Source organism: Neoarius graeffei, chromosome 4 (genome assembly GCF_027579695.1).
Source record: "Neoarius graeffei isolate fNeoGra1 chromosome 4, fNeoGra1.pri, whole genome shotgun sequence".
In the NCBI taxonomy this organism is placed as follows: domain Eukaryota; kingdom Metazoa; phylum Chordata; class Actinopteri; order Siluriformes; family Ariidae; genus Neoarius; species Neoarius graeffei.
In genome coordinates, this window is record NC_083572.1 from 91032097 (window position 1) to 91050006 (window position 17910).

Genomic DNA, 17910 nt, shown 5'->3' on the forward strand with positions numbered 1-17910 from the left:
ATCTTATTCTGGGGGAATAAGGGGTAAAACAAAACAAACAACCCCTCATTTTACCATAAAAACTTTTGTAAACGAGCAAATTCAAACCATCAATCTGAATTAAAGTGTGACACTGTGACTATTTGTTGTTCCGAGTTATCTTAAATCTTAAATTTTCTTTCTGAGGTGGTAGGGAACTAATTTTTTTTTTTTTAAGTGGAAGCTGATGAATTCCTTTATTGTTATTTTTTTAATACCAGAATAAAGATATAAACTCAGTGGATTGTAAAACGTCCACGCAGATAAATCCACAGACCCAACTATATTTACATCAGAAACCGAGCTTAGGACAAATTTGCCTGGATTTTAATACCCACACAATTTCCTATTCAGAACTGATTTGCTTGCGGTGCTGTGCTTACCAGAACTGCAGTGAGTCACACGGTTCTGTATACACAACTTTCACGAGTAAAATACACAAAGAACTTTTGAGTATCAGTATCGCAATACAGCTATTAAAAGCTTACGAGTATAAAGACTTGATTCCCAGAGGAGTCTCTACAGAACTCCTGGTTAAATAAAGGCTGGGGGAAATGTGCAGAGTGGAGATGAGTTGAACAACAGAAATGAAGATAACCATCCAGTCGATGAAATGTCAGACGATAATCATGGCACTAAAATAATGTTTCCCAAGCCAGAGATTTTGACACCGCTATATGGAAACTATATTCGACACAGCTTCACTACTATGCTGAAGCAGCTAATTTCAATATATATCTGTTTACTCCAGAGTTTTTATTTGAGTAAATATTAGCATGACTAATTTATCAGATTATTTAAAAAAAAAAAATCTAATTTCGTGCAGGAAAAATAAAAAGCTTAGTGTAAAAAGGCAAACAAAGCAAAACAAAAACCCAACTTACTGTAAAGGATATATTTAAAAAAGAAACACTACGGGGGGAAAATACCCTAAAAGGAGAAAAAAAACCAACCCTTACTGTATTGGGGGGGGAATTATTGCAAAAGGGTAAATTAAAAATAAAACTTACTGTAAAGGGAAAAGAAAAAAACAAAACTTATTGAGGACTGGTAAATTTAAAAAGCTTACTGTAAAAGGCAAAATAAAAACACATTATAAAGGAAATTAAACAACTTCTTACAAAAGGGTAAATAAAAATAACTTGCTGTAAAAAAACCCTGTCAAATTAAAAATAAATACTATACAATCTTTTGTAAAGGGTAAAAAAAAAAAAAAAACTCTAAAAGGGTAAAAACAAAAACCTTACTGTAGAGGGCCAGTGTTGGACACAACTGTAAGCATAATGTGAATTTTTCTCTTAAAGTGCCATTCCACCATTGGATGTATTCTTTGGCATAAAATACAATATATTTTATGACAACATGACTAGACAGAGAAATCTTTTAGCTTCAAAATGATATGTCAAACATAATTTTTTGACAACGACAAGTATATTAATTTTGCGACCAAAGTCACCTACCCTTTTAATTTCCGCGCGGTAGTGAAACGTGATGTCATCGGCAGGTTCCCCTTCTTGGGTACCACGTCACGTGTGACGTGGCACAGATTATCAGCAATGGCGGATAGAACGCGATTTCCACTTGTCGATTGCTGTGCCGATATTCACCATCGACCGTCTCCTTTGGGCATCACTTGCTATTTTCCTTCGCTTCTTTTCCGAAGCTGACAATCGCGTTCTATCCGCCATTGCTGATAATCTGTGCCACGTCACACGTGACGTGGTACACAAGAAGGGGAACCTGCCGATGACATCACGTTTCACTACCGCGCGGAAATTAAAAGGGTAGGTGACTTTGGTCACAAAATTAATATACTTGTCGTTGTCAAAAAATGATGTTTGATATATCATTTTGAAGCTAAAAGATTTCTCTGTCTAGTCATGTTGTCATAAAATATATTGTATTTTATGCCAAAAAAATACATCCAATGGTGGAATGGCACTTTAACTCTAATGATGAAGCATCCCATTTTAACAGACGTCTATTAACTAGGTTTTATTTGAGTAAATATCAGCATGACTGGGTCAATTATTAGATTATAAAAAAAAATAGTAAGACATAATAAAACGCAAAAGCTTACAAACATTTAATTTATTAAAAAAAAAAAATCAACAGCAACATACAAAACAAATACAGAACAATAGAAAAATCAACAGGGAAATGTTTAAAGGACTTGAGGACTCGTGGCATCTCCGAATAAATTTCCAGTCAGTCAGTTTGAAATGGGGAAAACCAAACCTATTGCACATTTTTTGCAAACTAATATTACGGTGGAAGAACAACCTACAAAGTCAATACTTCCAGTTGTACCTTTATGATTTATTATAATAAAAATAATTTTAAAAAAAGTCAGTCATGAAATGATTTGAAAACATTATACGACGAGTTACATTAATAGCATAAAATCAAATGTCACAATACAGATAAACCTTGGAAGGAATTGAGACTGAATTGATAAAACAATATTATCAGTCTTTAGTGTTGTACAGACCGATGGCTGAACTCGTCAAAACCACAACACGACTTCAAGTAACCTCTGACTAATGCAAGCGTGTCAGAGCATCGATCCTAGATCAGGTAGAGGTGATGTTTTCTAGCAAACAAGACATACAAGAACTTTCTTCAGACTGTAAAAAAAGCCTATGGCTACATCATCAATGCACCTGCCAATTCTCCGGTCTGCTAGCTGCAGGTGCCTTCATGCAGCCTTGAACTCGAAAACTTCACCTCAGGCGATGGTGTACCAGACATTCGCTTTACCAATAATCAATCTCGGGTGATTAATAAATAAAACACACACCCGCTTCTCATCTGAAATGTGTGATCAAAAATATCTGTTTGTCGCAAAAATATATGCTTATAAAACTTTGTATTCAAAACACTGCTAGAACTAAGTACAATGATTTCACTGACCAAAAGAGAAAACTCGTAACACTTTATTTCAGGGTGGTGTTCATAGGGCTATATAACACCTTCATGGGTGCTTCAGGACGACTGGTACATTCCCTATATAAATATTTATTTCAACAGGTATCAGCTGTCATATAGACCGCGTTCATCAATTTGAAAAGTGACGAGTGGTATATTTGATGACGTAATGACACTTGACATTCGAATGGTGTCATGACAATTGACTTTATAGCTTGGTGTACACCCAGTTTTTCCATAGTGACGCAAAATAACTTGAATCTCATAATTCATCTTATTTTCTTCGCGGTCCGGTTTCCATCAAATCGTGCGCTCTGATTGGCTCGCGAGAGGTCCGGAACCCTACGATACGGACCTTTGGCGACTCGTTCACAACACCACACACAGCAGCAATTTTTTGTCAACATTTATTTTCGCATTTCTCAGTATAAAAGCGTTAATTTTACAGCATGGATAGCGATAACGACAGTGTTCACAGATAAAGCGAGTTTTACTACACTGATGAAAACGAAATAAAAGAAAACATTTTGGGAGAAAGCCGAAAACCTGTAACTGTTGCGAACGCCGAGCAAACCCGGCAGTTTATTGAGGAGCAAAGGGCAGAAAATACAACAAAAAAGACGACCTCAATGTCTTTGGGAAGTTCTGTCGAAACCTAAACGAAGGTCGAAAGGTGGAAGACGTACCTGGCGAAGAACTAAACATGTTGTTGTGCAACTTTTTCATGTCCGCAACAAAGAAAAATGCCGATGTGTACGAGCCGTCCTCGCTCACGTCTTTCCAGAGAAGGATCCAACACTATCTGAATCAGGTTTGTTCTAAATATGGTTTCCCTTTCAGGCGCCCTCATTTTCTGTTAGAATTTGGTAAAGAAAAAATACATGTATATTATTTACCAGCTTAAGGTCGGTTCATATCGTGAAATACCGTGACCTCGGCCTTGAAAATACTGACCGAGGCCCAGAGGCCTCGGTCAGTATTTTCAAGGCCGAGGTCACGGTATTTCACGATACAGACCGACCTTAAGCTGGTAAATAATATATATTTATTCTCCAGCCCATGAATGCTTATGGCAATATCATGGAACTTATGTCAGAGTTATTTACAGTTTCTTTGATATCTGATGTGGGACAATTACTGTTCTGGGAATGCGACATACAAAAAGGACACCAAGCTATAAAGCCATTATCACAACACTAGACTGTATCGAGACTGATACGATTAGCTTATCCCAATTAGCATTTATGAATATTTATGGAAACTTGGGTCAGACATCATGAAGGTCTCATGTAGGCTACATGTAGCCCTAGAAACACCATTCTTAAGTGTCACCAACGTCCTCACCTAGCTCGATACCAGCAAAATAAATAGACTTAAGTTAAAATGTATATACAGTACAGCCAAAAGCATTCAGTAGTGTTTAAAAATCAGATTAAATTTCATCCCTTCATGTCAACTTTTCCTGTTCATAGCTATTCTTCTTTCAGAAAATACACTGCCATTTTCTCTCATCGCTAACAGAACATGCACATTTCCCATTTCAGGACTCATTCCAGGGACTGGAATAGCTACTCTACTCACCATTTGCATTTTCCTCACTCACATAACGCAAGAGCTCCTAGTCGACACAGGCGGCATGTATCAGAGGATGCGCCAGTAGGGGAGCTGTAGCAGCTTACGCTGTGTTCTGCCTGAAGGCAGAAGGTTTTCTCAGCGCAGGCTGAGTGCAAGTGGGACCCTTTGTTTAATGAGACCTGTTCAACTGCAGCTGCACTAGAGCTGCTCCACAGGGGCTGCCTCGTCTTTAGGTGGAGGCTCCAGGTGAATAGGGGTAACATGGGCAGGTTTCCGAGTGCTGTAGGGGATATGTTTGTTTGTAAGGTCTACAAAAACATCCACAGAGAGAGACAGAGCTGCAAAAGAGCTTTTGGGATGTATCGACTCTGACTTACGAGTAAGGAGAGACTGGAACAGCAACAACAAGGACGTGGTTTTTCTTCCTGAAGAGCCTCCAGAGGCCTCTGTGATAGCCTCGCACGTCTAGGTCCCACACATGCAGGCACTACAGACGGAGAACACAAACCTCAGTCTCCACTTCTTTGTTTGTAATGGTAACATTTCTGAGCCACCACTAGAGGGCAGTATGCGGGGTGCAACATGATTTTGTTAGAGTACTGCAACTTCACACAGCAGTAAAGCTGCATCATTTGAAAAAACTAAAATAAAACAAAAGTACACTATAAAATACCAAAGTACAAAGGCTTAATCAGCATCCATGTGTATTTTATCAAGTGTCCCGATGAATTCCTATTTTACACTCACAGCTGACTATGAAGATGACTTTTCAAGATACAGTGGTGCTTGAAAGTTTGTGAACCCTTTCGAATTTTCTACATTTAGGCATAAACGTGACCTAAAACTTCATCAGATTTTCACACAAATCCTAAAAGTAGACAAAGAGAACCCAGTTAAACAAATGAGACAAAAATATTGTACTTGGTCATTTATTTATTGAGGAAAATGATCCAATATTACATATCTGTGAGTGGCAAAAGTATGTGAACCTCTAGGATTAGCAGTTAATTTGAAGGTGAAATTAGAGTCAGGTGTTTTCAATCAATGGGATGACAATCAGGTGTGAGTGGGCGCCCTGTTTTATTTAAAGAACAGGGATCTATCAAAGTCTGATCTTCACAACACATGTTTGTGGAAGTGTATCACGCACAAACAAAGGAGATTTCTGAGGACCTCAGAAAAAGCATTGTTGATGCTCATCAGGCTGGAAAAGGTTACAAAACCATCTCTAAAGGTGTTTGGACTCCACCCATCCACAGTCAGACAGACTGTGTACAAATGGAGGAAATTCAAGATCACTGTTACCCTCCCAAGGAGTGGTCGACCAACAACGATCACTCCAAGAGCAAGGCGTGTAATAGTCAGCGAGGTCACAAAGGACCCCAGGGTAACTTCTAAGCAACTGAAGGCCTCTCTCACATTGGCTAATGTTAATGTTCATGAGTCCACCATCAGGAGAACACTGAACAACAATGGTGCGCGTGGCAGGGTTGCAAGGAGAGAGCCACTGCTCTCCAAAAAGAACATTGCTGCTCGTCTGCAGTTTGCTAAAGATCACGTGGACAAGCCAGAAGGGTACTGGAAAAAGGTTTTATGGCCGGATGAGGCCAAAATAGAACTTTTTGGTTTAAATGAGAAGCATTATGTTTGGAGAAAGGAAAACACTGCATTCCAGCATAAGAACCTTATCCCATCTGTGAAACATGGTGGTGGTAGTATCATGGTTTGGACCCGTTTTGCTGCATCTGGGCCAGGAGGGCTTGCCATCATTGATGGAACAATGAATTCTGAATTATACCAGCGAATTCTAAATGAAAATGTCAGGACATCTGTTCATGAACTGAATCTCAAGAGAAGGTGGGTCATGCAGCAAGACAACGACCCTAAGCACACAAGTCGTTCAACCAAAGAATGGTTAAAGAAGAATAAAGTTAATGTTTTGGAATGGCCAAGTCAAAGTCCTGACCTTAATCCAATCGAAATGTTGTGGAAGGACCTGAAGCAAGCAGTTCATGTGAGGAAACCCACCAACATCCCAGAGTTGAAGCTGTTCTGTACGGAGCAATGGGCTAAAATTCCTCCAAGCCGGTGTGCAGGACTGATCAACGGTTACCGGAAATGTTTAGTTGCAGTTATTGCTGCACAAGGGGGTCACACCAGATACTGAAAGCAAAGGTTCACATACTTTTGCCACTCACAGATATGTAATATTGAATCATTTTCCTCAATAAATAAATGACCAAGTATAATATTTTTGTCTCATTTGTTTAAATTGGTTCTTTTTATCTACTTTTAGGACTTGTGTGAAAATCTGATGATGTTTTAGGTCATATTTATGCAGAAATAGAGAAAATTCTAAAGGGTTCACAAACTTTCAAGCACCACTGTAAATCCTGGAATGTGCTATTCTTCTTTCTTTAAGTTCAACATTAAAAGTATTGTTCTTTTGCCACCTGCTGATCTTCTACACTTCGTCATTAAATGTCAGTTGTACCTTGGCCAGTTCAGTCCAGGTGCTCGTATCCGTCTCCTGCTCCATCTTGATGAACATGACGTAGGTCTTTCCTTCAGTGTCTGGGATGAAGGCGTCTTCACATGGGTTCTTGCTGTGATCCAGAACTTCTGCCTCACTGCAATTAAACAAAACTACTATGACACTTTTCATGTGCAATGCTGAACTTTTTCTTACATTAATGAGAGCAGTTACAACGTGTTTCTCTTTGACAGGTCATATAGTGTATTCATTTCATATAAGACAAAAATAACACATTGAAATTGTCTTCCAAAATAAAAAAGTATTTAACGCTGGAATTAAAAAAAAAAAAAAAAAAAAAACACCACTAGCCTAAAGTCCGCCCCCCCGAGAAGCAAAATCAGCCTGTTGGACAAAGTGGATTTACCGTAACAGATTCTGGATCTCTACTTCATAGGCATCTTTCTTCAAGCTATTAACACAAATGTAGAACAGTACAAGTAAGTGAAAAATAAGTAAAAACAAACTTAAAAAAAAAAAATCTTAATTTGGTTTTACTTAAATAACTTAAATGTTATAAAGTTGACAGCTGAATCTCATACCTACCCATCAATATTTTTCAACTGAACATTTGGGACAGTGTTAAACTTATGCTTCTTAAAGTAGACTTCCTGCACAGAAAAAGAATGTTAGAATATGCAGAATTACACATTTTCAAGCTTTACTTGAATTTGAAGCCTTCAAAAAATAAACATACAAAACAAAAAAACCTTAAACAAACTGAACTCAATAAAATGGCAATATTTTAATTTCGACTGCAACAACTAATTGACAAAAATAGACAAGAGTGCTCTGAGAGCACAATATCCCCCGCTGGCAACTCTGCCATAACTCTGGTAAAATGGGACTGAATTGAACGAAATTGCAATATGCGCATTACCGACATATAACAAAGAATCCTGTCAAGTTTCATGAAATTCCTCCAAAAATTGTGAGAGGAGTTGATTTCAGAAGGTGAGTACCCTTCCCGGGACGGACGGAGGGATACCGCAACAACTTTGGGCCTTTCGGCCAGCGGGGGGTAATAAAAATTGTGAGGGAAGTTGATTTCAGAAAGCAAGCACACCTTGATGAAACTGCCAAAGTACAAGTTTGTTAATAATCGAGGGCATAACTCTGGTAAAATCTGCCCAAATTAAACGAAATTTCAATCTGCGTATAACTGTCATATAACAAAGCCTTTTGCCAAGTTTGGTGAAATTCCTCCACAAATTGTAAAAAGGAGTTGATTTCAGAAGAACGTACACCCTCATGAAATTCTCAGAGCACAAGTTATTTAATCAAGGATCAAAACTCTGGTAAAATTTTCACAAATGAAATTAAATCACAATATGCGTATTACCATCATATAACAAGGCCTTTTGCCAAGCTTTGAGAAATTCATCCAAAAATTGTGAGAGGAGTTGATGTCAGAAGGCGAGCACACCTTCATGAAATTGTCAAAGCACAAGGTTGTTAATCAAGGGCCACGACTCTGGTAAAATGTGACCGAACTGAACAAAATAATGTGTGTACTACCGACATATAACACTGCCTTTTGCCAAGTTTCATGAAATTCCTCCAAATATTGAGAGAGAAGTTGATTTCAGAAGGAAAACTCACACTCATGAAATTGTTAAAGTATAATTTTGTTAATCAAGGGCTGCAACTCTGGCAAAATGTGACCGAACTGAACGAAAATTACAATATGTGCAGTACTGACATATAACAAAGAATCCTGCCAAGTTTGGTGAAATTCCTCCAAAAATTGTGAGAGGAGTTGATTTCAGAAATGTGAGCACCCTTCCCGGGACCGATGGATGGAAATCGCCACGACAATCCCTTCTTGGGCCTTTCGGCCAGCAGGGGATAATAAAATTCGATGCTAAAACCAACTGAAATGCATTTAATGATGTCTAAGTTCAAATCAATTATCTCATAAATGGTTAAATTTTTTTTAAACCTAACAGCGCTGATATAATTTGACAACAACACTCAATAAAAAGGTGCTAGGAATCAGTCCCAGAGTTGATTCCATGTTTTAAAGCCCTGAAAGGTAAGAGTCAAGCCCAAAGCTTTGGAGTCAATTCGACACACCAAAAATTATTCACATCATGCAAACACAACAAAATCACGGCAAACAAACTTAATTCAGCATCTGAGTCTGTCAGTTAGTGAGACAGTTGGTAGATGACTGTCCTTTTTCTTGAATTTGGCTGGTTGGTTTTGGAACAATCAGAGACTGAAAATGCAGATCAGACGCAGTCACAGTAATTCAGACCAATGTTCTATCGGTCACAAAACAATACAGTAAAAAAAGTGCATGGAACAAAATAAAAAAACCATGCACAATGCCTTACCTTACATTAGTTTGGGTGTTTGATTTAAACAATTGATCTAATAAAAATACTTAATAATATCCTCATACCATGACAGATTGTCTGATAAAGATCTGTAATATTGTTTTGTAGTGAGCAATGTGTTATTTAATTTCTGCTGAAACAACTCATCCATACAAGAACAACAACTTTATTCATCACACATACACTTGTGAAATTCCTCTCTGCATTTAACCCATCTGAAGCAGTGAATACACACACGTGAGCAATGAGCACACACACATATCCGGAGCAGTGGGCAGCCATGCTAACAGCACCTGGGGAACAGTTCGGGGTTAGGTGCCTCGCTCAAGGGCACTTCAGCCCAAGGCCACCCCATGTTAACCTAACCACATGTCTTTGGACTGTGGGGGGAATCAGAGCATGTGCAGGAAACTCACGTAGACACGGGAAGAACATGCAAACTCCACACAGAAAGACCCCTGTCCTCAAACCCAGAACCTTCTTGCTGTGAGGCAACAGTGCTAACCATTACACCACTGTGCCACCCTTAATACCATTTTAAGTAATATACAAGCTGTATATTACTTAAAATGGTATTTTATATTGCACAGTACCAGTCAAAAGTCTGGACTAACCTTCTAATTCAATTGTTTTTCCTTTATTTTTATTTACTTTAAGATATGAAGTGACTGAGTGATGATGGATGTCGTTCCTCTTTACTTAGTTGAATGGTTCTTGACATAATATGGGTTGTGGAATAGGGCTATTTACTGTATTTATTATTTACTGCTTGATCATCACAAATGCGTTAAACAGGTATGCAACTGCACTAATTAACTTTTGACGAGACGTACCTGTTAATTGAAAAGCATTCCACCTCATGAAGCTGGTTAAGATCATGCCAATAGAGATCTTGCAGTCACGTGACCGGAAAGTACACAACCGCCATCTTGTCGGTCAAAAACACCGCTGAATACTGCTGCACTCGTGTACAGAATGGATCAATTTCAACCGACGGACTACACGGCTCATTTTTCTAATGAACAAATAACTAGATATATGTCTAAAATAAATGATCTACAGATTTGTGACCCTTATGGCTTACCGGACGGAGTTTTCACGACCGGATTTTGAACTGCCAGCGGAATACCCGGACGTGTATAATTACCTCATTAACTTTCCCTCGCTGCTCAGTGGTGAAGCACTGCGTGCTTATAAATCTCTGGACAGTTATCTCTACAGAAATTCAGGATTTGTCAGCGACTCAGATGTGGTATCTTGTAAACAAGAATACTCATTGGATGGGTAAGTCACTTAAGTATTGAGTATAGCACTGACCAGCCGATTATAGAATAGAATAAGGTAATTCCAAATCGTCCGTCTTGTTTACCTGGCGTTGGAGAGGTAGAGGCTTGGCAGTGGAGATTTGAGTGGCTGTTTTCTGAGCTTAGTCAACAGGCCGGCTCTGCAGCCTCGCTTTTGCTTCGGCTCCCGGCACCGCCTCCTTCGCTTTGCTTCCGATAACAATCCACGGAGACCCCGCTGGTCTCGCTATCTCGTCCGGAATGTTTTTTTTTTTTTCTCGTCCGGAATGTTGTGCATGCGATGGAAATCGCTACAAACCGTCATTTTCTGCTGGAAACCAATGTCCAGTAAGTCCATACGGTTGTAGTGGATATTGAAGTCCGGTACAGACGAACAACACGCAAAAATACACACAAAAAACATAAAAAACGTGCACAGGTAGGGAGAGCTTGTAGCCGCAGCCGTTGTAGTAGAATTGTATATAGTAGGGTTTTCCAGAAGAAAAGGTAGAAGTAAAAACAGAAGTAGAACCAGAAGTAGAAGTAGAAGGCGGAATATGGCGTTTGACCGACACGATGGCGTCTGTCACAATCTGGGTCGGCTGTGACGTCACATGCAAGTGCTCCATAGTGTGCAAAGCATCATCAAGGTAAACGCTGGCTACTTTAAAGAATCGAAATTATGAAACATTTTGTTGTTGTTTCACACTTTTTTTGTCTACCACATAATTCCAGATGTTATTTCATAGTTTTGATGTCTTCAGTATTGTTCTACAATGTAGAAAATACAAAATACAGAAACCCTTATGAATGAGTAGGGGTGTACAAACTTCTGACTGGTCCTGTATATTGAAATTATTGTTGTATGAAGGAATAAGGTGTCACTCTCCCAGGAGTAAGTTGTAATGCAGCATGTATTTTGCGTGTGCCTTGCAGTGTACGCACAGCTACAGATACAGATTGCTTGCAGTAATAATAAACTTTAACTCAAGCCTATTTTCATTCTCTGCAGATGATCATCAACCTACAAGCAACTGGCAAAATTACTCACATGGAAGTAACCGTTCATGTTGAGGCCAACGATGCCAAAGTGATAGGAGCGGGAGACGTCGGGAATTATGCACTCTCTGCCCTTCCTCTGCTCTGGCATGCGCATCCACATATCCCAGTCCCACAGCTACCACAGAGGAATCATATGAACATGAAGTGTGTGCGAAATGAACGTCTCTTATCAGATGTATTGTGTAGCACAACTGATTCACTTCTATGCTTAAAACAATTCAAATTATGGTCTAAATATTGCCTTCGGACCTTCTCAGGAGTGGGCCACTTGGGTTCGAGTTCATCCTTGTAGAGGCTCTTTTTCAGCACCCAGCCCAGGCCAGGCATACTCTCCACCCTGTATAGCAGTGATGGGTCCTCCGCTGTGTGCTCATAGCCCTAAAACAAAATCGATAAAATGCATTGCTTTAGTACGATATTAGAAACCATGTCTTTTAGTCACAATCAGATCAATCAAATTCTAATTTGACCATGCATTGCACAATAACAGCTCTATTCCATTGGACACTGGGGTATGGCACGGAGCAGTAATAAATACATTATCCATCATTTTGTTGTTATTTCAAATGCCAAGTGATCTATACAGTCACCAAATATTTGTCATGAAGTTGGTAATTAGCTTATCCGGCCGACAGATGATGATCTTATGCCATCACGTGCTGTCTGTTGTCCGTCCGGCGTCGTCCACATTTCACGAAAATCGCTTCTTCTGACTCAGTTCTTCACCGATTTTTATTCTTTTTGGCAGGAAGGTAGGTCTGCCTGGGGTGCATATAGCTTCTACCCAAATTTGCATAATTGTAATTAATAATGAAGATATGGAGTAATTAAGCCCGAACGAGCAGTTTCCACACAAATCGCTTCTTCTCCCTCAATTCTTCACCAATTTTGATTCTTTCTGGCATGAAGGTAGGGGTACCTAGGATGCATATAACTTCTAGAGAATATGAAAACTGTACACCAGATTTAATCAAAATCCGTTCACTATTTGAGTTATGTTGGGAATGAACACACACATCCAGATTTGCATCAAAATCTAATCAATTGTTCCTTGGCTCATGGTCCACCTTTCCTCAAAATTTCATCACTACTTTTTGAATTACATTGGGAACAGACAAACAAACAAAGGTGAAAACATAACCTCCTTCAACAAAGTTGGCAGAGGGAATTATAGTCTTCAGGATGCAGTAGTCTGAATTGCAGCAGGTACATGCCAAATATGATACTGGCTCTTTTTTATATACACACACACAGTCTCTAAGTACAGATTTTAAAGTATTGCTACTAGTTTTTAAAGGTCCCATGGCATGGTGGTTTGTTGATGCTTTAAACGGGCTCGTGGAGGCTTCCGGATGTTATATCCGCAGCCTTTCTCGAAATGAACCCTCGGCACGTAAATATAGCCACCTGGGAGAAAGCCCCATTTCAGCGCTTTTCCCAGTGCGTCGTTTTGCTAATGAGAAGCAGGAGGCGGGGAAGGGTAGAGGGTGGGGGCGGGCCATGGGGGGAGGGGGAGGGGCTTGACCAAGCTGCGCACACACATACTCGCTGCTATCAGCACCTGTAGCCACGCTGCTAAGACAAAACCCTGTTCTCCCTCGGACTCCTTTTGTAAACTCAACGTGACACAGAGAACAGAGAGTGAGAGTGTTCGGAGTGGTAGTTTACGAACGTATAATACCCTAGGCTTGAACACGCACTCCATAACCAAAGAGGATAGAAGCAGCAACTACAGCAACATAGCGCTTATCCAACAGAAGACATGCATTGCGGAGCAATAGTCAAACATAAGCTCATAAGTTACAGTCAATTTCCAGACTAAACTCAGTTTAACAGAGCATGCTGCATGCTCTTTAGTTTTGTAGCGCAGATTACCTGGCTAACTGCAGGAAGCGGTTAGCTGCACAGCTAATGTAGCCATTGCTAGGCTAACGCACCGATTTTAAAACACGGCAAAACGACCAGTTATACACTTACTTGTTCGGTGTTTGTTGCTGATGTGGCAGGGATGCTTGGTACGGACCCAGGCTTCAGTGACAGTTGATGTGCAAAACCTGCCCTGTACTGTCCCAAGTTGTGGAAACATTCCTCAGGAAAATGCTTCCGACAAACATACACCGTCTTAGGTAGACTCGACGGCGTATTATTGAAGTAAATAAAATTAAGCCACTGCGTCTTCAGGGGCTCTCCCGTCGGCAGTAAAAACAGACTCTTTTCTGTGTTGTCACATCCATGTACAGCGCAATTTCCATGTTTCGCTCGCTTAGGTGATGCCATGTTGTTGTGTCCTCTATGGTCTCCTCACTACAACTGGGCGGGGCAATCCATACAGTGGGTGGGAATCCAGAGGAGGGGCGTGGGGATCATCTCCCTTGCTGACGTAGTAAAGGGAAGAGCTTATCAACGTGCCGTTTTGACGCGCCATTCTCAAATGTTGGGCATAGTTTGGTTTACACATTATGAAATTTCTAGCCACTGGGGTGACTTAAGAAGGTCAGAGGAACTCATTTTAACGTTAAAAAACCTCAGAAAGTGAAAATTTCATGCCATGGGACCTTTAAAGCACCATCATACATTATGGATTGTTGATCTCTGTATGTTCCAAAGAGTTCAGCAAGATATACAGTATTATTGCAGGTTTTCTCAGTACATGCAAAGTTAACCAATAAAAAGCGACAAAGCCTCCTTACTTTAAGCCAGTTAGACATATTTTATACTTAAAATTTTTTATAGATGTGCGCGCACAACTTTTTTCCCCTTTCTCTATTTTCATGATTCATTCTGTTTTTATTACCCCTTATTCTCATTTTTGTCCTGTAGTGTCTGATCAAGTGTAAAGAAAAACACCACCGTGCTAACCACTTACACCACCGTGCCGCCGACTGTTAGCACAGTCGCCTCACAGCAAGAAAGTTCTGGGTTCGAGCCCAGTGACTGGCGGGGACCATTCTATGTGGAGTCTGCATGTTCTCCCCGTGTCTGTGTGGGTTTCCTTCGGGTGCTCCGGTTTCCCCCACAGTCCAAAGACACGCAGGTTCGGTTAATATGGGACGGCCTTGGGCTGAGGTGCCCTTGAGCGAGGCACCTAACTCACAACTGCTCCCCGGGCGCTGTTAGCATGGCTGCCCACTGCTCTGGATGTGTGTGTGTGTGCTCGTGTGTGTGTTCACTGCTTCAGATAGGTTAAATGCAGAGAGGAATTTCACAAGTTGTTGTTCTTCTGAAAATCCTTGCTGTCTGTCTTTAAACAACTCTAAACCAAAACGTCAAGGACGTAGTAGCTCATCTGGCCTGTCATCAAAACCATCATGACAACCAAAACATCAAACAGAACTGAAATGTGACAGAGAGAGAGGACCAACCTCCACGACAAATTGTTTACAACAGGAAAAGCAACAAAAGGACTACATTTTGTTCTCCGAGGGAAGATCTACCCAAAACATCCATCAGAACTGAATTTGCATGATAAATGAGAGAGGAGATACAATTCTAGTCAGAAAAAAATATGTTAAGTTGACCTCATTACTAATTTGTTAGCAATAAATTGACAATATAACGACCAGGGTTTGTACAGAAGGTCTAGTTCTTTCAAATAAAACAATCAGAACTGAAATCCATCGAGATCTGACGGAGGTGATAAGATTTAACTGAAAATAAACAAAGTTGTAAACAAATTATTTACAACATGAAAATCAACAAACAAACGACGAAGTTTTGTTTCTCAAGCGACGATCTACCCAAAACATCGATCAGAACTAGAATCAGATGAGAAATGAGAGCGGAGACATAATTCTAGTGAGAGGCCTGGAAAATTCGTTAATTTGGCCAAATTACTAACTCGTTAGCAAAAAATCTGACAAAACAATGACAATGTTTTGTGCAGAGTGATGAGTTCTTCACCCAAAACAATCAGAACGGAAATCCGTGGAGAACTGACAGAGGAGATACGATTTAACTGAATTGTGGATGACGCCATGGCAACAGCTCATCGGCCTTATGGACAGATGAGCTAACAATAAGAAGCATTTGTAGTATTTATCGACTCACATCATTATTAGATGGGAAACAAGCGCAGATATTCAACAAGCGTAGAAATAACTCTGAATTTAGATAAAACACCACTGTATGTTTACCACATTGTCCAGTAAAAAGTGCTATTATTGCACTTGTCTTGTACACAATATATTATAAAGACCAGACCAGACCAGACCGTTTCTGTAACACTCACCTGATCATTCCAGGCTGAAATGCAATAAATGCTCTCATCTTCATTCAGCAAATGAATGGTCTGACTGAGAAAACTAAAGAAAAAGTGACGGAGTTAAACAATTATCACTTAAAACGACAATAAATATGTTATCACTTGTCAAGGTCCACCTTTTCTATTTAGAAGTTTATGGTTTCTGCTCTCCAAATATAAATACTTATGGAAATTCCTCTCTCCAATCGTGGCTGGAACTCTTTCTGATGGAGCTTGCTGCCCTCTAGGGAGCATGACTATGTGCTGCAGACATTATGATGCTGTTAAAGTGCATATTCTGGACCAATTTTGGGGTTTTTTTTATATGAAAAGTATGTCCCTTTACACACTCATCCAGAAGGGTAATTTTGCACAAGGCCATCTGTCTACAGCAGAAAAAAATAAAATAACAAAACGCGTCTGGAAAAATCCCAAGGGAGTCTGGAGCCAGATTCGTGACGTTACCTGCGGAAGCGTGAGCAGGCTGCGTGAGCTTTGCACGGTTTCAGTGCACAGCCTGTGTAGACCAAGCGCTCCCATTTCTCTCTCATTGTCCGGTCTTTTGCGAAACGATGAGTACTAATCCCATCAAGATTGGTGTTGCTACACCCTCCTACGATACATCTGTTAACCATTTTAATAATTACGTGATAACGTTGAAGAAATTTGCAGAAAACCACCAGGTCGTTTTCTCATTAACAAACCAGCGCTGACGTAGGATTCAGAGGGAGGCGTCCCACACGCGACGTCACGAAAATCAATGTTTGCCGGGAAACCCAAATGCCAAGTTTTTTCAGAGGCGGACCAATTCGCCTCAAATGGCTTGATTTCAACTGAATTTTTCTGGTATTGCGCCAGGTAAAAAAACTGCAGAGAATGCAGAATGTTACAGATATTTAACCAAAGTTTAATATAAAATAGGAGAATTACATTGATCTTGCTCCTGAATTTACCTGTGATATGTACTTTAAACATACCTGTAGAAATCAATGGAAATATCCAGATCTTCCTCCAGGACAATAGCAAAGTTTGCATCCTGAAAACCAACAAAGATTTACCAAAAGCCATAAACATACAAACTCTTGTAATCGATTTCATAATTTTCAATCCTACTGGATGGAATGATCCTCACCGGATGAAGATTGAAAGTTGCAGTCAAACTTGCTTTGTAGTGCTAAGACAGAAGTAAATAGTGAATAAAGGATTACGCTGTAATATCCGTCAAGATTTCTTTCAATCTGTTATTGTATCAGGATATAAAACAATACAAGCCTGAGAAATCACCTGGGACACGCGGGCATTTTTAATGCTGATGGGTGTGTGCTGAACTCCTTTAAGCCCAAACAACTCCACCACATCCATGGGCTCCTATAGAATAAAGAATTGGGGAAAATAGGAGTTTGTGAAAATTTTATAAAAAAGAGATACAGACTTTATTAAACCTTAAATCAGAGATCAGGAATAACAAAAGGACAATTTTTTTTTTTACAGTATTCAAGGAGCTGCACTTTACAATCATACATCTCTCAAGTCATAAAGTGACTTAAGATCTGACGATCTAAATTGCTAACAAATCTACATTTTAACATAAGCGACAACAAGGATGAGAGATATCTCAGTAATCTATCTGCTGTTGTATACTGTACACTTTGCATTTATTTTAATGCAGTTTGTATTGGGACAACTAGAGGCTTTTATTCAGCTAGAATGCATCATCAGAGTTATTCACATACTAGCTAACATTTGAGAGATTATAAATAAAGCTATACCTAGTTTCACCTCAGGTAATGTTTTTTCACAATCCTTGGTGAAAGCGACACCAGTTTATCATCAGTAACTACAATCAGTGCATGATATGATTCAGACACTGTCTTTAGTGACTCTTCAACTTTTGCTTTAATACTTACTTCTTAATACAAATTTAAGAAT

At 39.6% G+C, this 17910-nt stretch overlaps 1 protein-coding gene across 4 annotated transcripts in view; it reads right to left on the bottom strand.

Annotated features, from left to right (window-relative positions):
- Nucleotides 1–2080: 2080 nt before the first annotated feature.
- The window catches only part of pomgnt1 (protein O-linked mannose N-acetylglucosaminyltransferase 1 (beta 1,2-)), a 48755-nt gene continuing 32925 nt past the window's right edge, over nucleotides 2081–17910 (bottom strand). For 3 of the 4 annotated variants that reach the window (XM_060919999.1, XM_060920001.1, XM_060920000.1), the window contains 11 exons: nucleotides 17266–17349; nucleotides 17114–17155; nucleotides 16959–17017; nucleotides 15970–16042; nucleotides 11991–12119; nucleotides 11731–11856; nucleotides 7601–7665; nucleotides 7422–7466; nucleotides 7016–7151; nucleotides 4899–5008; nucleotides 4528–4801 (listed from right to left, as the gene is read on the bottom strand). In XM_060919999.1, the coding sequence (XP_060775982.1) occupies nucleotides 4720–4801; nucleotides 4899–5008; nucleotides 7016–7151; nucleotides 7422–7466; nucleotides 7601–7665; nucleotides 11731–11856; nucleotides 11991–12119; nucleotides 15970–16042; nucleotides 16959–17017; nucleotides 17114–17155; nucleotides 17266–17349 (951 nt within the window). In that variant the 3' untranslated portion in view covers nucleotides 4528–4719. Of the gene's footprint in view, nucleotides 2612–4527; nucleotides 4802–4898; nucleotides 5009–7015; nucleotides 7152–7421; nucleotides 7467–7600; nucleotides 7666–11730; nucleotides 11857–11990; nucleotides 12120–15969; nucleotides 16043–16958; nucleotides 17018–17113; nucleotides 17156–17265; nucleotides 17350–17910 lie in introns of those variants that run through there. The other variant, XR_009654584.1, reaches the window with a different exon arrangement.